The sequence below is a fragment of the Micropterus salmoides genome, unplaced genomic scaffold (genome assembly GCF_014851395.1).
Source record: "Micropterus salmoides isolate LMB-PRFRI ecotype aquatic unplaced genomic scaffold, ASM1485139v1 Ms_hic_scaffold_8, whole genome shotgun sequence".
Classification (NCBI taxonomy): domain Eukaryota; kingdom Metazoa; phylum Chordata; class Actinopteri; order Centrarchiformes; family Centrarchidae; genus Micropterus; species Micropterus salmoides.
Genome location: NW_024044570.1, coordinates 6,395,451 through 6,417,965, shown reverse-complemented (window position 1 = coordinate 6,417,965; position 22,515 = coordinate 6,395,451). Strand labels below are relative to the sequence as shown.

At 39.8% G+C, this 22,515-nt stretch overlaps 1 protein-coding gene across 1 annotated transcript in view; it reads right to left on the bottom strand.

Moving 5' to 3' along the window:
- The window catches only part of asz1 (ankyrin repeat, SAM and basic leucine zipper domain containing 1), a 34,495-nt gene that overhangs the window by 8,889 nt on the left and 3,091 nt on the right, over positions 1 to 22,515 (bottom strand). The window contains exons 4-10 of the mRNA XM_038706380.1: positions 19,249 to 19,360; positions 8,891 to 9,002; positions 8,602 to 8,736; positions 8,060 to 8,178; positions 6,135 to 6,207; positions 5,532 to 5,588; positions 2,821 to 2,933 (exon numbers count right to left, since the gene is read on the bottom strand). Of these exons, the coding sequence (XP_038562308.1) occupies positions 2,821 to 2,933; positions 5,532 to 5,588; positions 6,135 to 6,207; positions 8,060 to 8,178; positions 8,602 to 8,736; positions 8,891 to 9,002; positions 19,249 to 19,360 (721 nt within the window). The remainder of the gene's footprint in view (positions 1 to 2,820; positions 2,934 to 5,531; positions 5,589 to 6,134; positions 6,208 to 8,059; positions 8,179 to 8,601; positions 8,737 to 8,890; positions 9,003 to 19,248; positions 19,361 to 22,515) is intronic.

Sequence of the window (22,515 nt, the reverse complement as noted above, 5' to 3'; positions counted from 1 at the left end):
CTCAGTCTACATCAAACACTATAATTTGTATAACTGAATAAGGGTGATAAGGTACAAATATGATGCGTTTCTCATCTGACAAGTCATGCAAGCTTTTTAGGCACAGATAATGCTGTGGAGATTTAAAGCTGAGGGTAGCTGGTTTACCTTCTTACAAAGTGAGCCATAGGAAGATGTCCACACAAAAACCAAGAAAAAAATAACAAGGCAAGGCCTGCTGAAGATGCTCAGCAATGACAGGGCAGACAGATTGATAGTTTGGTCCAAACTTTGTGTTAACATTCTCCATGCATGTTCCTGGAGACCACCTCACCAAACTCTATAGAAAACTGAGCAGGTGGCCAAGCCTACTCCCCACCTCCTCCCCATGCTAACCCATGCTGTCATCCCTCCCTGAAAACATCCACATTAAATGATTAGTAATTTATATTCATCAACCTCTCCTTCCCCATCTTCCCATCCGCTGGTCCTGCGGGATATTGATAGCTCTTATCTTAATGGTACATTTCCCTTAGTGAGGGGACTGGGCAGCCAGCCGTCCCGGCCCTCCTCACACTCTGTCAGAGGGGCAAGTAAACACTGTCAGTCAGCCTGCGCTGCACCTTCACCTCCCTTCTCCTGGCTGTTAGTTTATCTAGGGAACAGAGTGATGATGGGCCCCAAGTGGGAAGATCGTCGAAGGGATTGCAGATGGAAAGGAGGCTGTGTTATGTGGGAATGCTGATAGAGGATGCATGTGTGCCATTTTGTTGTGAACTTTATTTATTTAAGTCAGTTGGGCATAGCACCTTTTTCTAGCATCACCTAGCAGGTGCTTTGTCCAGTAGTAGCTGCTGAGAGGAAAGTGATACAAATTTACTTTCACTGCACACATTTTCCCAGACAGATTCAGATCAGCAATACATGCCACTTCTCCAACATCCATTGGAGGTGGCACTGTGTGGTAAGGTCCTGGCAGTGACAGGCAAGCCAAGGACGGTGTAACTTTTGCCTTTACTGAGGATAGAACAGCTGAAGATAGGCAGGAAATGCAGGAGAGAGAGAGAGGAAAAAATAGAGGAAGACATGCAGCAAACGAGGCGGTAAGGACTAATAGCCCTGGTACATAGTGCACATGCTCTACCGAGTGAGCTAAGCGACGCCCCCATTGCTACATTTCTTGGCAGATTTCTTGGCACCAACTGTCGATCACGTGAAACCATCTGCGGGACTGTTTCACATCACCGAAGGAGTTTCCAAAGCCAGGTAGGATATATAATCCATCCAGCATGTTCTTGTCTGCCCAGGGGTCTCTGCACTGTTGGATGTGCAAAGAATAACACCATGGAGGAGCTGACCTATCGCAACCGCTTCACACTCAGCTACACAGCACCATATTACATGCTTGAAGTCACAGTCAAATTAAGCCAGAAAAACTGGCTGATGTACCTGGAGATTTTGCAAATGAAAGTCAGAGAACAGAATCATGACAAAGTAATGCCTCACACATTACAAACACACATAACAAACTCAGTGGACTGGATATCCCATCCCCATCTGTCACTCATTTGGCAGTGTTCTCCACATGGTATTGCAGAGGCTCAACAACATCCAGTGTCTTAATTCAATCAGAGTGAATTTCATCCACCACCGGGGCTCTTTGCCTCTGCATTGATTTTTCACTACCTCAGTGACCTGTGCCAGAGAGATGGGCAAACATTTAACACTGGCTCTGCCACAGAAGGCCTGTCAGTTGGATTCAGGAGCTCCTTTCAGTGCTCCTTCCACTGCACACAATATATAGTCTCAGCCTTCTGAGTTTTCTGATGGTTTGCCAGTTTGTCTTTGAAGACAACAAGAAGTCATTCTTAATGCCCTCCCAAACACACCTAGGTTTTTGCTTTTACAAACTCAGTAACTGTATTCATTTTGGTCTTCAATTACATGTCAGATGTTTCAGAAATCTGGATAACCAAGCCCAAAAGGCTATTTCTTTAGCTTCACCACTGGGCTCTTGGGTCCCTCTTATATCCCTCTCATTAACCTTCCCCTCTCTCTATTGGACTGTCTCTCATCCGGCAAGCAGCTAGCGAGCCCAGTTTTGCAGAGGATTCATGAAGTGATGGGGTGCGGTGCGATGGCTTTGTTTGGCCCCTGCCATTGGCTCTCCTTTGCTCATTGCAACCTCCCATCGCCTCTCACCTTACAAATCATTACAGCTCCGCTTAAACCATTAGGACCTGGCTCAGGATTAATCTACGGAGATGGGGGGAGGGGGGTATGTAGCTGGGACAATGAGATGCTCATGGGGATGATGGATGACTTCCAGTGGAGGAGGACAGACGGGGCATTACGGGGAGATGGAGGAGGGCTGGAAATGGGGGAGGGTTTAAGGTGTGTGGCTGACAAGTGTTTAAATTTTTGCTACTACAGTCAACTTTGTTTCTGGCTTTGTGCAGTGTTTGTGGAATACTTTTTTTTGGAACTGACAGTTTATCAGATATTTTTAATAGACTAAAACAAAGATTTTCAAATACTGTAAAGATTCTCAAAACACCTTTTGACAAGTTTTCTGTCAGACACCACAATCTACAATGTTTTTGTAATGTTTGAAATGTACTATAGATAGCAAAGTGCAGAGAATAAAGCCTCTGATCAGATTATTAGTCATTCTGATCTCATACTGCCTTCCTGAAAAGTAAAGTAATGCTCAAACGAACTCTCAGTTTTCCCTTGAAAGCTCTGAGAATGGTCCAAAAGCCCTTCATTTGGGATACTCTTCTGCTGAGTACAAGTGTTGATTGCTACAGGCCTGCTAGGCATTAAGATGTGGTACCCTACCCAATGTCTGTGGCTCCCAGCTGGCTGAGTGTGTCTAGGTCCACTTTGTCCAGGTGCATCTGCTTCACAGCACTCAGCACCTTCTGCTGGTCCACCGGGTCTGTGATACCAATCTGACAAATAGAACAAAACTATTTGTCTTTGTTGATTCAAATCTCTTGTTACAGTTGTGCTCATAAGTTTGCATACCCTGGCAGAATCTTTTTAATTTTGGCATTCATTTTGAAAATGACTCATCATGCAAAATGAGTGATTATATGAAGACATATCTTTTTACATAGTTGTTTGGCTGCTTTTTAAACAATAATGATAACAGAAATAACCCAAATGGCCTGATCAAAAGTTGAATGTTTGGCCTTGTTACGAACACACATACAGGTGAAAATGGCAATTGAAGGTTATTTCCCACACCTGTGGTTTTGTAAATTGCAATTAGTTTATGTGTATAAATAGTCCATGAGTTTGTGAGCTCTCACGTGGATGCACTGAGCAGGCTAGATACTGAGCCATGGGGAGCAAAAAAAGAACGTCATAAGACCTGCGTAACAAGGTACTGAACCTTTATAAAGATGGAAAAGGAAATAAAAAGATATCCAAAGCCTTACAAATGCCAGTAAGTACTGTTCAATCACTTATTAAGAAGTGGAAAATTCTTGGATCTCTCGATACCAAGCCAAGGTCAGGTTGACCAAGAAAGATTTCAGCCAAAACTGCAAGAAGAATTGTTCGGGATACAAAGAAGAACCCACAGGTAACGTCAGGAGAAATACAGGCTGCTCTGGAAAAAGATGGTGTGGTTGTTGCAAGGAGCACAATACGATGGTACTTGAAACAAAAATGAGCTGCATGGTCGAGTTCCCAGAAAGAAGCCTTTACTGAGCCAATGACACAGGAAAGTTACAATATGCCCGAAAACACCTTGACACGCCTCACAGCTTCTGGGACACTGTAATATGGAGTGACGAGACCAAAATAGAGCTTTATGGTCACAACCATAAGCACTATGTTTGGAGAGGGGTCACTGAGGCCTATAGTGAACAGAATACCGTCCCCACTGTGAAGCATGGTGGTGGCTCACTGATGTTTTGGGGGTGTGTGAGCTCTAAAGGCACAGGGAATCCTGATGAAAATTGATGGCAAGATGAAAGCAGCATGTTATCTGAAAATACTGGCAGGCAATTTGCATTATTCTGCACGCTCTTGGACTTTCCAGCAAGATAATGACCCTAAGCATAAGGCCAAGCTGACCCTCCAGTGGTTACAGCAGAAAAAGGTGAAGGTTCTGGAGGGGCCATCACAGTCTCCTGACCTTAATGTCATCGAGCCACTCTGGAGAGATCTCAGACGTACGGTTCATGCAAGACGACCAAAGACTTTGCATGAACTGGAGGCATTTTGCCAAGATGAATGGGCAGCTATACCACCTGCAAGAATTCAGGGCCTCATAGACAACTATTACAAAAGACAACACGCTGTCGTTGATGCTAAAGGTGGCAATACACAGTATTAAGAACTAAGTGTATGTAGACTTTTGAACAGGGGTCGGTTCATTTTTTTCTTTGTCGCCATGTTTTGTTTTATGACCTACAGTTCAATGTGAATCCCATAAGAGATAAAAGACATGTGTTTTTCCTGCTCACTCATGTTTTCTTTACACATGGTACATATTACCAATTCTTCATGGGTATATACACTTTTGAGCACAACTGTATATGAAAAATCATCAACCTGTGATTACGTGACACATATTCATTTCTCAGCTCCCCCGAAGCTATATAATCCTTTTGGGGCCGGTGCAATTCATCAACGTAATCGATTACGTAAATACGTCAACTCGCATTACGTGCGTCGAAGCGCCGCTGCATCCGGTGTTAGCAGGGATTCCCCCGAAAAAAAGCTCCAGCTACAAGACCGCACCTTCGACCGTCTAAAGTTTGAGAGTATTTCAGGCTCAACAACGTGTTGCTCCGTGAGCTCTGTGAATTGGAAATAGCTTCAACGTAGCACAACTGCTGTCCACGAACACGTGAAGCAGCATGAACACGAGAGTGAGAAAACAGCTGAAACTAACATTACAATCTATGACTGACTGTATAGTCTGTGAATCGTTTCAGATGTTTTCTTTGCCCCACGCTGATGCAGAAATACATTTGCCGGTGATTATCATACTGCATTACTCAATACATCCATGTCAGAAACATTAAAAGTTTTAATTAATATAGCCCAATTAACGTGTGTTATTGTTATTATCACAACATATCAGTGGCGTGGAAATCTAATGTGCTTCATCAGGTGATTGTTATGTACAGCGCTAAATCCTTTATTGAGTTCGAAGGTAAACTTAAGTCGTTTCTATCACTGCTCCGCTTCATGACATGAAGTATTCTTGATGTACAGGTGTAATTTATTTTGTCTGTAATTCACTATGATGTAAGTTCTGTCTGTTAAATGTGACATGCCTTTGTAATAATTACCAAAAGTTTATTTATTTACCTCTAATATCAGATCTGACGTTTATCCAAGTTTACAGATATATAGTTAACTGAAAGAATACAATGCCAAAAGAGGGTATGTGTTTAATCTCTCACAGCCTTATTTCTACTGAACTTTTGCGACATCAGCAGCTACCATTATCTCTTTCTGTGTCACCCTGAAGGTGATCAGCGAGCAAAAGAGCTGACAGACAAACAGATGTTACAGTCATCCTCTACCTTCTCCAAGTCCTCTTTCTCCATGGTCGACAGGTAGCTCCAGGTGATATCATGTTCCTGTGCATGTGTGTATGTGAAAAACAGATTAAGAAAAAGCAAACATCACTCAGCATTTACCAAATCAAAACTTATATAGCTGCTCCTGACCCCACCACCTGAAACAGATGTACCTGCATGAGGCTTTGCCATTCAGTGACAATCTACCTGCACCCATCAAACCCACTCCTCTATATATCAGACAGAGCCTAAACCTTTAGTTGACCCTCGGTTTAATTCGGGCCAAGCAAATCCAGCACAATAGATCCATTATTAAACACCAAGTAAAATATGTAAACTAGTCATGTTATGACATGTTCCCAGGCACATAAATGTCATTCTGTCAATAATGCAGCTGTGCTCAACACATTTGGGATTACCGTATCTCAACCACAGATTTAATACTGCATTGTACTGTTTGTAACAGCATGTTATCTCTGCTGACTATCTTGGCATCAGTGAGATAAGAGAACATAAATATCTCACATAAAAAAAAAAAAAAAAGGCACTGTGCATTCAAAAATATACATATGAGAAAAAGAATTCCAGCATTTAATCGGTACTTACAGTCATGATGTCAGTGAGGTAGCCAAGATCAAGGCCGTGTAGGAGGAGCTCAAGGTCATCAAGCTTGGTTACTCTGAGGATGGCAGAGAGTTCACCTTGACTTTTAAAGGACTACTGATTTATTTCACAGTATTAACCAAAGCATCAACCAGCCTGGGAATGGAATCACACTAAAACTTTACGAATAAAGACTTCCTAAGTAGTTAATGTTTGTAAAAATATTAATTTGTGCTGCGCTGAGCAACAGCATATTGTCAACAGAGGTCATCATTTATGTGTAAGGCTTGGAATAAGCAGACCAAATCGCACCTTTGACCCTACAGAAGTGGTCGGCAAGAAGTAACATCTTTTTCTCTTTTGGGTATCAAGTGGGTGCAACCAAGGTGTCACCGAGTTCAGACAGATCAGAGTAACCGCAGTGTGCAGGCAGCTTCAATTTGGCTGTTGACAAGATAAGCTTTACAAACGAGCCTCTCGTTCTCACAATGTTCAAAATATGTGAAATGCGTTACATGGGTTTTTAATGTTTTTGTATCCTGACACGAGAGAAAAGACGGCTAAATCTAAATCGTTTACATGCTGTTTTTCCTGGTGCCAGACATGCTCAAATAAAATGTTTTTAGCTGATGATAACTTCCCGGCGGTGCCTGAAAAGACTAAACATTCAAAAAGTTTATTATTGTTTATGTCTGGTTGAACAATGGTTCAACAACACCTGCTGCACAGGCACTGGTTCACAGAAAACCCAACAGGGGGCAACAAGCACACAGGCTGCAGTGATTGGTGAGATGCTACTTTGACAACAGAAGAAAAAACATTTGTATTGTAGGAATTCATTTATGTGTTACAATTTACTTTTCATTTAGGAGCACATGAGCACACAAAGAAACTTAGGAGCACAGTGAAAAATGTTCAAGTAACACAGAGTTTAACAAACTATTCATTATATACATATTTATGTGTGTGCTCCTTCTCCTTGTGTTCAACTATGGTGTGAAACCATTGAGGACTGAAAGTGAAGTCCCTTGTATCTGTACACTCGGCATTGGCCTTAAAATATTGTCAAAGCGTTTTAAAATATTGAAACAGAGGTTTTGAAAATTTGACATTCAAAACAGCTTTTAAAACACTGATCACTCATCACAAAAAGACTTTACTGTGATTGGTGCTTGTGTAGTTTTTGAACCAGGGACAGATTCACTATATACACCAGCAGCACCCACACAACCCACACCTAATGTAAACAAGACAACTGAACAGTATTACAATAACGTTAGTAAAACAGAACAAGGGGAACATGTTGCTCGCAGGAGGCGGGTAGAAGGATCACATACTGGCATCCTGTGCAGTGGAAATCTGCATCTTTCCACTGAACAGGCTCTTTCACACAACATGTATTAGTATTTATATTATTATAATATAAAGATATTAGATTAAATTTTAATCTAACAGTATACTGTTAGTGTGTTAATAATGATTTAATTTTACTATATGCATCGTCATTTTATGTAATAGTACACTATATAGCTCACCACTAGTCTAATATTAATTCCAGTTTGGCAAAACAGCAGTTTCATTTTCATGCATTAAATCCTGTCATTGGTCAGTTGACGAAAAGTGAAATTGACGAGCTCATCGATTTTCTCTCATTTGATTGACACCAGCTTGGCGTCGCATCCTGCCCGCTACTCGGGGAGGGGTGTTTTGAACGATTAGCGGCGCGGCATGGCGGGATTATGGTAGGTTGTAGTTACAGTACTCATTGCGTTCGTAAATAATGTTTCCGGTTTGCACGTAAGGATTTTTAAGGGCATATGCGAGCGAATGGTGGCACTGTAGAGCCCTCAGTGTGCATGTTAACATAGTGTATGTCAAACCTGCATAAGCACTAAAAGGAGTTGAATACAAATCTCAGATCATCTCACTTTTCCTTGGAAGGTGGCGGTTCAGAGTTAGTTTTGAAGAACTTTGCAAGGGTCTCTTCCATGGAGCTGAAGGTCTCGACAGTCGAGGCGTGGGATGAAGAGGCCAGAATTCTGCTTATCTGCAAACAGACATTGGTGTGAAGATACTGTGCTGTACTGTGGTACATCATGCTTCTGTCACTAACCTCACAATGGGTTCATGCAACACAAAAACTCTCTTAAATTACCATAACATTTACATTTATTCAGGAGCAACGTGGGGTTAAGTGTCTTGCTCAGGGACACATTAGTGGATGTGTCACAGTGAGGATTGAATCCAGGCCTCTCACACCAAAGGCATGTGTCTTATCCACTGCTGCATCATCAACCAATCTCAAATAAAGTAAGACCCATTTTTCATTAGTTTTATGCAGATTTATTGGACTATTTCCATGTTTTAACTTGACACTGATAAGTTTAGTCTTTTTACTGAATACATTACATCAAAAATACCAAACTGCAGATGTAGTTTCTGAAAGGCATCATAAAAGAACTTCAGGTACCTGTGAGTGTTTGAAGATCACAGCCAGTTCGGCAGGGCTCTTGCCAGCCTTGGTCTTTATGGTTTTGTTTGCCCCCAGCTGGAGGAGCTTCAGCACTGCCTCCTCTCTGCCATACTGCACTGCTATAGACAAAGCCTAACAGAAAATATTAGTGTTACTTATCATACGCAAAGTCTAAGGTTATCTAAATTAAATGTATCCAACAAATGACACTTTGTGACGTCCATGCGTATGTGTGATCTACATATTCCAACTGAAGCGACTTGACAAAAAAAAAAAAGTGAAACACCGTGTATCCATTGTCATCCTGGAAATCGATTTCTGCCCCATGGGAAACCAGCAGGTTGATGATTTTACTGTAACCGTTCCTGGCTGCCTGCATCAGGCAGGTCATGTGAGACCTGAAAAAGACAAGCAACAAAAAAGCAGAGATGGGAATAAAAACAAAACCAGGAACAGATGACGGGTAACTATTGCAAAAGGGAAGAAGTTAATAAGCAAAGGATGGTTTGAGGCCGATTGAAGAGAGCGGAGAATGAGAAGTGGGAAGAGTACAGACAAGATAAAATGTAGACCTCAGGTACCAGAGTAAAAAACGAGGACTAGAAAAATGCTTGAAAGAAATAAGTAAAAAAGGTAACCAAAGAAATTAATGGTGAGGTGAGGACTTGGGGGAGATGGACGACAAGGAAAGTACAGAGAAACCACCAGGTGGCAGCAAACACTACATTATAAGTAGCCATTCACTTTGATACCCAGTAGACAAAAACACTGATTCATTCACCATTTCAACGGACAGGCAAAAATACAAAAGGTGTAAACCTAATGCACTCACACATTTCAAATCTTCCTGCTAAAGGAATATTCACTAACTAATAGTGATTAATTCTAAGAGCTGCGCTGGCTAGTTTGGTAGCAAGTCATCATCTTCTGGAAGTCTCAATACAATTTATAACTAAATGATTGTCCATTGTGGGGATTTTTTTGCTTTTACTTGGATTATGTCAGAGTAAGCCAAATATCTTTGGGTTTTGGACTGAAGGTTGGACAAAACACACAATTTATTGACACTGCCATGAACTTAAGGAAACTGATCTATTTTCTGACCAATTGAATCGATAACAAAAATTAATCGTTAGCTGCCGCCCTAGAAGACAACTTGCATTCATGGCATTTACAATGGATGGACATATAGAGACCCACAGTCTATAGAAACTTCTCAAACCATTCCAGTTGTTCATTTGTATATTTATTATCTTCCAAACACTTCTTTCATAACAGATCTCAATAAAGTAATTCTGAGTTGCTTCGGCATCTCCTTGTACTGTAGCTACAAAGCTCAGGCAGAAGCAGTTCATTTATCTATTAATTTGCAAAGCGACAATTGTCTGGAACATAGTGATAAATAGAGGGGAGGTGGATTATGCTACATGAGTAATTTGAATAGTTTATGTGGCTATTTTGTTTTTTCTGCCTTGACTGGTGTCTAAAAACTGCAGAGACATGTTTTAAGTCTAAAGAGGGAGACAATTTGATAACTACATTTCCATTGCAGTCTTCCTTTAAACACAACTATAACGATGTGTGCAGGGTAATCCACTGTAGTAGTTACAGAGCATCCTGAAACCGCACACAAAAACACTGGTTAAAGGGGTCCTTCAACAGCCAAAAACTGTTAAATGGACGACTTGGTTTTAACAACTTTGACCTTTCTTACCAATTAGTCATTCCTCTGTTGCCTTCATGTGTTTGCTTCTATCTGAACAAGGCCTGTATATCAATAACCTCTGCCACAATACTTCTAGTGTATCTTATCACTTCTGACTCACAGCAGGTGAGAAAAATACATCCATCTAAAGGTTGGTTCAGTCCAGGGGCAATTTATCACTTGGCTGAAACTAAGAGCAACACAGCAAGAATGAAAGAAGGGGCAATCAATAACTCATTTGTAAACAAAGGGTAGTCCAACAAAACATAGGATAGGGATGCGTTACAGAGCATTCACTATCAGCTTGATTGACAGGTCTTTTAATACAGTAAAAGGTTAATTTACAGCAAAACATTTAGTAAACATTAGAAGAAAACGTCGCTATGTTTTTTCCCAGTTGAGACACGCAAAATGCTGATTTTTCAAAACTCAAATTATGTATATAATATTATAAAAACATGACAGCATTGATATGATACAGTGCACTTTGTAGATATTAAATTAAAAAGCATTTCAGATAACCAGAAGATGATGTCTGTACTAATCCAGTGAACTGAATCCCCAATAAAACTTGATACTTAAAATGCAAAAATGTTTTAAATCCATAAAGCAGTCTATTTGTTGATATCCAACATTTCCAGTACAATCCCTAATAAATAATAAATAATAATAAATTTTAGCGTTTTGCTTAGTCACTCTGAGTTGAAATGTCCTGGTCTTGTCTGTGGTAATATGTTGATATGAAATGTTGACTTTTGTACTAATAAATTATCTTAATCTTATCTTAAATATGCTCCTAGATAAAGGTGATTTCAAACTAGTGTGAACATTGTTGGGTTTTGAACACCATATAAGCCGTACATACAGCCATATCATCCTCTAATAAATTCCAACAAATCAAAAGTTAATGTTCTACGGGATTCAAACAAAAGAATCGATGGCTGTGACGTGTATGACAATTTCTTTGGATATAGAGCGTTATTTATTTCTGCTTTCATGTCCTGTGCCACTGTATTTTCCCAAGGGTGTTTTTAATGTTAGATAGGTACCAAGGTTACTCACATACTGTTTCAGTGTTTTGTGTGTCCTTCAGACTGTGAGATTTGGCCAGTCTCCAAATAGACAGCTGATTGATACGCAGACAATTCAGAATAAACATCAATCCTGGCATCAGGACAGCAAGAAGAATGACTTCCAGAAACACCTGACTCACAGCTCCAAGACAAACACACCAATCTAAAAATGGCTTCCACAAAGTAAATCCTGAAATATGTTAAAAATCCCAAGGACTACATTTATATGCAAGCTTGGAAAGATGTCTTGCAAAATGTGTGGTTACGCATTTTTGTATTGTTTAGAAAGCAAAGTTTTTGCTTTCGGTCAAGTCAAGTCTTTAGGGATTCTAATCTCAAGTACGTTAAGTCTCACATCACCAAGTCAAGTCCTCATTTTTGTGAAATTTAGTCAGATTTCAAGTCTTAAGCTGCTTGCACACTGCCCCCCAACAAACGCCGACCGACTCCAACCAACACCAACTGTTGGATCAGTGTGCGGCGTCAGTCGGTGTCAGACGTATGGAGGCTTTAGAGTTTGACATGTCTAGTCGGGTTGGGTAGACTCGTAGACAATCGGACCGATGTGCGCCATTTTCCAAAAAAACGCAGCATTCTGACAGTGTTCCCTTGACAACTAAGCCTACTTGGAACGTTGAAAGGTGTCCATTACTCGCTCCTCCCTCTCTCATTGACAACGGACCCGTCTGTGAACAGCCCCTCCTCTTCATGCACCATCTGCCGAAAACTGATTTCCCTCCGCGAGAGCATCATGATAAAGCTATAACGCCCAGTATCTATAGCCTACACCTACAGCTGCTTTTATCTCAAACAGTCATAACGTGCAAATAAGCATCACTTTGTCTGTGGTAGCAAATATTTGTCTTTGTAAAACATTAATGTTTCTTGTAACGAAATTATCACAGCTGAAGTGTTTGCAGTTTATCAGGCCTGACAAAAAGTTATTATAAGCAATAAATTATACATAAATTAACCTATTGTTGCCGATGAAACCTGTGTTTGGTTGGTCTGTGTTTAATATCTTTGTTTAGGCTATATTTGGAAAATACACTGTAGTCTTTAACATGATTGACAGCTGGGTTAGGCTATAAATAAAATAAAAGGAAGTGTCTCTCTTGCAATTATCCATATGACATTATGTTTGCTTGCTCTGTGCCAACTAATCCAGTCCTTTTATAACCAGTTGAAATATGGAGTTTTGTAGTATTGCAGTTGCCGAAAAGACAGATTATAGTTTAATCAGTCCTTATTCCTAGTTGCAATACATTTAAATGGCCAATACAGCCCCTATAGCCTATGCAGTTTTGCACTTGCCAAAAAAGCGATTCAACCTCACTACTTGTGACTAAAAGGTTCTTAAAATTAACTGATTTTTAGACATGAGCATTATATTTGTGTTGTGGCTGACTATAGCTCACCCAGTCCTTTTAACCTGTTGAAATATCTTTTTAAAAAAGGGCCAATACAACCATTAACAGGTAGTGATAACGAATTGCAGTTGAAAAACTCCTGTGTGTTTTGGGAGGCTTTATAAAAATACTGCTGATGAAGAAAGTCAGGGGAGCAGACAGGCAGAGAGAGACAGAGAGGCAGGGCAAGCCGGTTTGTTTGTAGTGAGAGACCAGAGAGACCACAGGTGTAGGTGTGTAAACCTATACACAAAATCTGTACAAGTAGAAAAGTCATGCAACTGTCTCAGTCTGGAGAAGCATGTTCCAGGTTTAATGCAACAGTGACACCTTTTTAAACCAGGATTTTATGTCTACAACTAACAATTATTTTCACAAAAAATTGACAAGAAATTGTGAAAAATGCTCATCAAAATTTTCCAACACACAAAGTGACGTGTTCAATTTGCTTCTTTTGTCCAACCAACAGTCCACAACCCAAAGACTCTTCATTTACTGTCATAAATGAATAAAAACAGCAGCAATTCCTTACATTTAAGATGAAACCAGCACAAGTCTGAAGCCATGCCACTTGGGAGTCTTAATGCGATACCAGCTGCCTTACCTGCCTTCCCCTTTAAGTGGTCTCTGGCAGGTTTTGTATCTTTAGGCATATTCATAACCTCAACAATTGGGCAAATGAATATACTACCTCGATTGTTGTACCCTGCTGAAACGTTTCCAATCATATTTTCAAATAGGGTGATGAAGGATTTGAATGGCTGGCTAAGCTCCTTCATATGGAACAAGCGCAGACCAAAATTTAAGATGGCTACATTGCAGCTTCCAAGTTCTGTAGGGGGTCTAGATTTACCAAATGTTAGAATATATCAGCTGTGTACTCACATGAGGTATATTTATGACTGGGTCGTAAACATCCCAAATTGTATTTGAGTGGGAGTTGAGGCTTCCCTTTCAAAGTGCCCGCTAAGGGACTTATTATTTTTTAAGAAACTTAAAAATGTCAGACTGAGTTGTAATAATCCAATTACGCTCAATACACTTAGGGCCTGGCAATTGGTTTGTCGACTTGAGGGAAGGTCAAAGTCCACATCTATTTTCACCCCTATTGTGAATAGTCCTGATTTCCAGCCTGGATGTTTGATATTGGTTTTAAACGGTGGGGGGATAATGGTGTTCATAGACTGAGGGACTTGCTCTCAGATAATGTGGTTATGACATTTGATCCAATGGTTGAGAAATATGCTGTCCCCAGACATGACTTCTTTCGTTATTTGAAGATAAGGCACTATATCTTACACAGTACTACTTTAAAGAGGTGGTATTATGCTTTTTGGCTTTTCCCCTCTCCTTTATTGAGTTATCTCTCTTTTGTGCATATAACAGGTTTGCAAAGTGAAAAAATCCAAAGTCCAGCCCAAAGGGAGTTCCCATCTCTCTCTAAATCCACTTCTGATAAGTTTTGAGGTGAGAAATCAGCTGTGTAGATTTCAAATATTGACAGTTTTACGAGAAGTGATGGCGGAACAAAAATGTGCTTGAATATTTCCGAAGTTGAGGAGCTCCGCAAGTGGCGGCGGGGGAAGCCTGTGCCAACCCGCGGGAGGAGCGTGTGAGGCCGGCCAGCCGCCCGCTCACAGAGTCCTCTGCTCCCACCGTCACACAGACCGCTGCAGCAACGACGACAGAGGAAAACACAGCTGGAAGGTTTTCATACCGCTTATCTGTCTTTACATTCTGGGGAATGTTGAAACGGTTTAACTTAAACAAGAGAAAGCTGTGTGGATCGCTGGTGTGTGTGTCGCATTGAATATTAACGTTACGTCACGGCAGGTGTGTGTGACGTCGCTATGATGACAAGCTACGTACTATCTCTGGGTACTACCTGCAATGGAAAACGGAGCAGGGCCGAGTAGAGTCGAGTCTATCGATCTGTGCTATGGTAGCATTTTTCAGCAAGGCAGCATAGAGCGGCAACGTTTAGTCCTAAGACGATGCAACTCCGACTCTGTTTGGGCCTGGAAATTCTCAATCACAACCGGTAAGTATGCTTTATTGGTTGTGAATTATATTTAAAATAAACACAGCGCTTGAACAGTCTGTGAAGTTACATTGTAACACAGCTAAAGTTATAGCTATAATACTAACATGACGTAACTTTTTATGTAAAATTGAGGAGTTGAAATATGGTGATTGTTTTTAGTGGTTTATTGTAAAATGTGGAACAATGATGTTGTGTGGTTGTGGAATTGTGAGTAACTTATACCATCTGTTAGGTTACGGTCGCAGTCTGAAGCAATAAGCGGCTTTGAGTTGGATCACACTACCTTGTTTCTTACGACCCGCCCTTCTGATGCTTCTGACTGGCTAGTAGTCCTTACCTGGGAACTGCGTATGTGCAACTCCCAACAAAGATTTTGTACAAGTAAGATGTCTGTTCTGGTACAACCCCTAAACAAGATTTTGAACCTGAAAATGAGCATAATACCACCTCTTTAAGCGAGAACCGTGGAAGCTCAGATAGAGAGAGATATCTGTGAGTCTATTTTATAAAGCTATTTGTCTCACACCCCCTGGTTTACAGAGGCTTAGAGGCACATGGGAGGGAGAGCCAAATGTCACAATTGATGATGACGAGTGGAGAGAGGTCTGGAGATATGCTAAATCAGTTTCAGTCTGCAATTGTGCCAAAGCAACACAGTTAAAGAGTATACATAGAGTGCACATATCCCCCAACCGCAGGCATCACGTCGATCCTGCCATCTCACCCATGTGCCTTAAATGCATGACAGAAATTGGTACCTTAACTCACTGTTTTTGGTCATGTTCAAAACTGCAAATGTATTGGTCTAATGTATTATCCAAAATAGAAAAGATATTGGATTTAGAACTGGGGATGGACCCTTTGTCTCTCATATTGGCCTCCCAAGCCGACGCTTAACATCAATACATATTAAGAGGTTGTATTGTATTCTTACTTATGCAGCGAGGAAGAATATTTATAGAATATTGATTGTAGTGGATTAATGAAAAAATACCAACTGTTAAAGGCTGGCAAAGAGTGATGTTTGATTTAGTGCCATTAGAGTACCTTACATGTATTTTACAATACAAAACGGACCATTTTTATAAAGTGTGGGAACCCTATTTGAAAAATGTAGAACCTGGTGTCTCTAATATCATGCTGCAGGGATTTTCTTGACTGCTCATACCACACACTACTGTAACCCAGAGGGTCATTTGTTTATGGTTATTTTATTTTTTTTGTTATTTATTTTTTCTTATCTATATGGGCCTGAGCTGGTGTTTGTTTCTTTCTTTCGACTGATTAGTTTTGTTTGCCTGTTTGTTTGTTCTGCTCTTTGTTTCTCTAGACTATGCCATGTGACCATCCTGTACTTGTAAAAGTGGAAAATTAATAAAAACACTATTTATAAAAAAAAAAAAAAAAAAAAAAAAAATAGATGAAACCAGCAAATGTTTTTAAAAAAATGAAACGATTAATCAATTATCAAAATAGCTGATTAATTTTATTTTGATCGCCTAATCGTTGCAGCTCTAATTGTATCTAGATATGTTTTAACCTGATTACATCTACACCTGGTATTAATGCTCTCTGGTGTCCACACTGAGATCCAAAAGATTGCAAAAGAAAGAAGGATGTGACAAAGGTCAAAAAATTGCTCTGTAACTATAGACTGTATAATAACGTTCACTTTCCAGCATCATCTCTGAAACTTAAGTTCCGCTTGGCATGGTTTCCTTGCGCTACCTTTCTTCTTCCTTTGTGTTATTTTAAAAGTGTAAACTGAGTTTATTTCAACAGTGTGGGACTTCATGTTCACAAACGGATATGTTATGCTCACCAAAAACATGAGCATGTTGTCTTGAAGCGCATTCATGTGCAACAATGCATGGACACATTGCCTGTATGCGCTTTTATTTGTGGAAAACTGTGGCTAAACTGTGGTTTATTGCCAGGAACATTTTCATATACGAGGAATTTGCCTTGATATATTGGTGCTTTAGAACATAAATATAGAAATATAAATATAGATAAAGTAAAAAGATAAAAAAAATTTTTTACAAGTATACAAAATAATACAATAGTACTAATTATGTGCAAAAATGAAGAATAATTGAAGAAACCAGATGGTCAATTATGTGGTTAAACTTTTTCTTTATGGTCAGAATGTGACAACACTTGACAATTAACAAAACTGAGGTAGAACATTCAAAACTATTGTGATAAAATCTTTTACTAATCATAGTTGTAAATCTTTTTTCCTCAACAAAATATTTTAATAGAAAGATTTAGTGCTAATGTGTTTGTAATTCAAATCAAATATACTGAACATTTACTATATTGTTAATGAGGAAAATTATATTGTGATAATTATCATTATTGTTTTATTGCCCAGCCCTAGTTCAATGTCGACACCATGAAAGTACAGGTGTAAATCGAGACGCATTGTGATAAGCCCTATCCGATCGCAGTTCGATCACCCAAAATGCATTTTTATGCAAGGTGTAAAAGAATCAACACAGACCAGTACAGTGAAGGTGAAAAAAAAAGGGACACGTGGAGGCAATGGACCCCACATCGCGCTCCTGCATGACTTTGAGAGATGGCCGACAATGCTTGTTTACACTACGGCGGAGGAACGAGCAGCTGGTGTTAATCATTGGTTTGATATTCAGACGTAAGAGGCAATGAGGAGGAGGTGGTGGTTTACTCTCTGCACCCACATGAACCTCATATTCTTCTTTTGCTCTGGATGTTAGGACTGTTGGCCCCTCCTCCTCCTCACCACCTCCCCTCATCTGCATCCTCCTGTGTCTTGTTACCTTGCTTCAAATATTTTGTCTGGGAAGGAACCAATCAATCTTAACGCATCAGCGTGTCCATGTGTGTCATCAGGGGGTTTCAGGCGGTGTGTGTCGTGCATGTAATGGCATACTGGCAGTGACAGAGTGGCAGGGATTAGGGAAAGCTAAACAAGAAAGCCACTGGGGGCTGAATCCTCCCTTTGACACAGCAAAAATCCACAGATGGTAACAGTAAAAGTGCTTGACTTCCCTTCATTCTTTTCCACAAGATGGAACGTTTCATGTTCCTCACCAGAACAGGGAACCAGATTTTATAGCGTCTGCAATGGCTGATGGATCCCAAACTTGCCCCATCACATTTCCTAATTTATATGATGAAAAATATTTAAAATCAAAAGAAACCTCTAGCTAAGATTACCTGTTAGGTTACATGTCAAGATGGCTGCTTCATTGTGTTGTAGGGTAATTCACTCCGCCATAGTTTTTTTAAAGTGTTTCTAGAAAGTCACTTCCATTCACAGAGACGTCCGTGTCACTTCTCATGTAGTCTACTTGTTAACTATAACGATATTTCTGACATTAGTCAGTGTGGTGAAGTTATTGTGGCACCCTGTATAGATGTGCTGATGCTGGCCATGAGGACAGTGATAACTGAACAGAGGTCAAAGTCGCGTGGATTGAACAGATGGATGCTTCAGTTTTTCCATTTGGTACTTCAATTTAAAATGGAGATTTTTTTCAGATGTTCTTGTTTGCTTTATATTTTAAGTTGCCTAATGTCATTAGTTGTGCCTGGACAATGTCCCCTTACACTTTTAGTTGTTGTGTAGACAGGACAGAAAACCTTTTGGCATCAGAGCAAAATTCACCATCATGCATTATTCTGCCGAAAGCTACTTTCAGAGAGCTAATGAATTCCAAGATTATTGAAGAATGCAGAAAGACAATGTCTTTTTTTTAAACAAATACACATAATGATGGATGAACATACCAGACCAACAAACACTTACTTGGTTTCAATGGATAGCTGGTTGCTAGTGGCATTGACATGGTGATGTGCAGGTCAAATGACATCTAGACATCAGGTTTAAAGTATTATATGTCATAACTTTGCGGAAAAGGGCCACACCAAAATGCTGTTGAAACTACTGCTGTATGTATGCCTAAAGAAATTTCACATTTTAACAAAATTATTTGGCCTGGTCCTTTAATCTAGATGCCTAGGCCGCTTTTAACCTACAAATTAACCAAGACCGTGCTCACTGGGTTGGATCAAAGCCTGTAAAAAAACTTTCTAAAATCCTCTTACACTGTGTGTTTGTTTGTCTGTCTGCCTGATACCCGTCTGTACATGCACATGCCATAACAGGACATTCCAAACAAATCACACAGATATACACACACTGTATGTAGCACTGTGGTGCATAATGCTACCACATGGCAGCTAAACATAACGAGAAACATCAAAGGAAATTTAATCCAGCACCTCTGTTTTTTCCTCCTCTGTTCAAGTCAGGTCTAGACCGTTTTTTCTTGGCCTACATGATTAGGGGTGTGACAGTGCGTACTCTGCTGAAAATTCTACCAACATTTTGACCTGAAACACATTTATACCCCCCGCCCTCACCTGTCAACCATGTTGGGATCAGCATTTCTGGAAAGCAGAAGCTCCACACAGCGAGCAATTTTGTCTTCACTGGCAGACGCAGTGCAGGTGGCCATCAGCAATGTCCAATGATCTGTTGACAAGAACGCGTTAGTATGGGAAGTGCCTCATCACTTATCTATATATTTTTTTCTGACCAATTAATTCTCATAATTTTGATGCAAAAGATTGCAACTCTTTTTTGAAGCTGGGAAAAACCTAGAAGCTTTATGAAGAGTCCGACAATGTAGGGTTGAAAGAGAACTTTGTTTTATATGAATGTAGTCTGTATTTCTACAAACAGATGTCAGAGAATTCACTAATTGTTTAGTGCAGCAAAGATTAAATTTTACAATGGCCAAGCAGGGGAGGTAGTACTTGTATCACCTAATGAGGTACTATTATATTTATATTTTATATAGTCTCATCAAAATACAACAGTAGAAAATCAAAACAAGTTGGCAAGCATGTGATGCATATTTAATCATTTATATCACATAATTAAGAGTTGGGTATCATTTCCATTTTATCGATTGTGATACTACTTATTGAATCCGGTTGTTATCGAATCTCGGTTCTGATTCCAACCCCTTCACCACAAATCTTGTCACTGCTTGGAGACATTCATCCACTTTCTCCTAGCTTATCTTCCCCTTCATGGCTAAAGTGAAAGGAGTTTCTGTACTAGAGGGGCGTCTCTGTGGACTCGTATCTAAGAAAAATGTAAATTGGAATCATTTGCAGACATCGTTTGTTTACCTTCAATATAAAAAAGTGAATGTCAGCTCATCTGTGTTTTATACCCGAGCGTGAGACGTTGCTATTGTTAGAATTGGCTGTATCTGGTAGACTGCAACATATTGAACAGAGCGTGTTTCTTCATATTAACGCCACATTGAAGTAAATGCTTCATCATATTAAGAGTTGCTGCCTTCCTTGAATTAAATATCCTTATTGCAGTTGTTCCATTCTGCTGTGTTCTCTTTAAGTGAAAAAAGAAGCCAAACTTTTGAGTGTTTGCTGCAGTTCGCCACGGTCCAGGAACGTAAACAAAAGTACTTGCAGACTTTGTTGATGTAACAAATGACGTGACGTTACTTCAGCAAAGCAGGTCCTGCAGAGAAGTATAACTTTTATGGACTGTAAAATGCTCACTGCATTTCAATCAGGAGTATGGCAAAAAGTTAGGAACCAATAAGCAGAATCGAAATGCACGTGTAATCGAGTACATGGTTCTTGGAAATTTGGTGCAGATTCCAACTTGGAACTGACTCGATACAAAACCCTACACATAATCCATCATTTAGTTAATAAAAGATTATCAGTGTGTTTTCTTCCCAGATTTGCTCATGCTGATCAAAACTATCAATACAGATCACAAGCCAGCGGTGTCTTGTCTAAACCTGGCGTTCAACTTTCCTCAACTACCAATTAGTTTTAGTGAGCTGTTTAAAAGTTAAAATGCTTAGTGAATTGCTTCAAGTCAGAAGTAGCATGCCCATTATTGAAGTGTGTATTTTGGTCAGTTAGGAGTAGTTTCATAACGTTATTGAATATAGGCTATATGCTATGATAATGTGCAAAACTGCAACAATGCAATGGGGTCAACAACAAAACCGTCATTTACCATGTGTCCTTGCAACGCCAAACTTTTTGTCTGAACGGACAAATGCTCTCCTGTTATTTCATGCCCAATTTCATGTATTTTTTGGAGAATGATGTGGATTGAGTATAAAATCCTCATTTCTGTTTATCGTAATTACACCATTTAGCAAAACAAATTTAGAGGAAAGAGATTTACTATTTTTTCCACCACAATGAAGTCATACATCATGCTGTATTAAGGAAAGAAAAAACTCAGGACGATAACCTGGTGATGGAGATGGATAGCAGTTTATCTGGAATCAGGAAGTGTGGCAGCCTTTATGGGACTTCAGAGTTGTTGTATCCTTATCTCATCCTGATAAGACTGGACCCATGGCAATATACTCAATTCCTGTTTTGTTCCGCTAATGACTGAGTCCCCAACCTGTATGTATCACAGCGTGTATCTAACTGGGTATGTGTGTGTGTGTGTACGCATGCATACATGGGCCTCATCTGTATGTGGGTTCCTGTTTTTCTGTGGTTGTGCATGTTTGGCTCGATATCTCTGTGCAAGTGTGTGTGTTTATATAATGTGTGTGTGGGTGTAAACCAGACTGCCTGGTTTGCATCTACAGAGGACTGGAGTAAATAAATCTAAGGTCTGAGAATTGGAGAGAGGGTATGACAGCAGCATGGTGACCGTTATCAATCACTCATGCATTTCTCCACTCAGCCTCGCTGCTTTGACAAACGCCATCAGGATGTGACCACACGTCATCCTTCTGTTTAATTGTTTCCTTCACCCGCCTCAAGCATCAGATGCCGAGACCATGTGAAATCAGTCACACACACACAGTTTAACTCGACGTTCTGGATTGGATTCTGAGAATTAATTGACATCAGATATCAACAGCATGACTAGTGCTGTGGAAAATTAAGAATGTAGTGGTCTCAAAATAATTTATGGTACCAGCAGCAGCAACAGTGACAGGAATGCAGCAATAAAAAAAGGACTTAAAAAACACTCACACAGCAAGTAACTAATTTGGTCTATAAGATATCATAATATAATGCTCACCACATGTTCCCGAAGCAAAAGGTAATGTCTTCAAATTGCTTATTTTGTCTGACCTGCAGTCCAAAGCCATTGCATTTACAATGACATAAAACAGAGAAATGCAACAAATACTCTCATTTGAGAACCTGGAATCAGCAAATGTTTGGCATATAAACATTTTGTTGACTATCAGACTTGTTGTCAATTATTTTTTGTCTATCGACTAATCGTTTCAGCACTAACTGCAGGAACATAAGGTGATCACATAAAAGCTTCAATGAGTAATTGCTCTACAGTTTCACTGCACATTGGCATAAAGTTTAACTCTGCCAAACTGCCTCCTGTTATGGAGTCAGTGACATGATTTAACCAGACGTTATTGTGACAAGCTTCAGTTCCAATATTACAATCCAATGCCAAAAGTTACCTGACCTAATCCTTTCACCATAGACCATATTATTTAGTGCGTGAAGTTCTCATTCAGTCATCATTTCACCCTTTACAGATGAGACATTTTGCATTACTGAACTAACTCTTATCTAAACGACAAAAACGTTTAATGTTTCTGGGGGGATCTATAACTGCATCTTTCCAACAGGATTCAT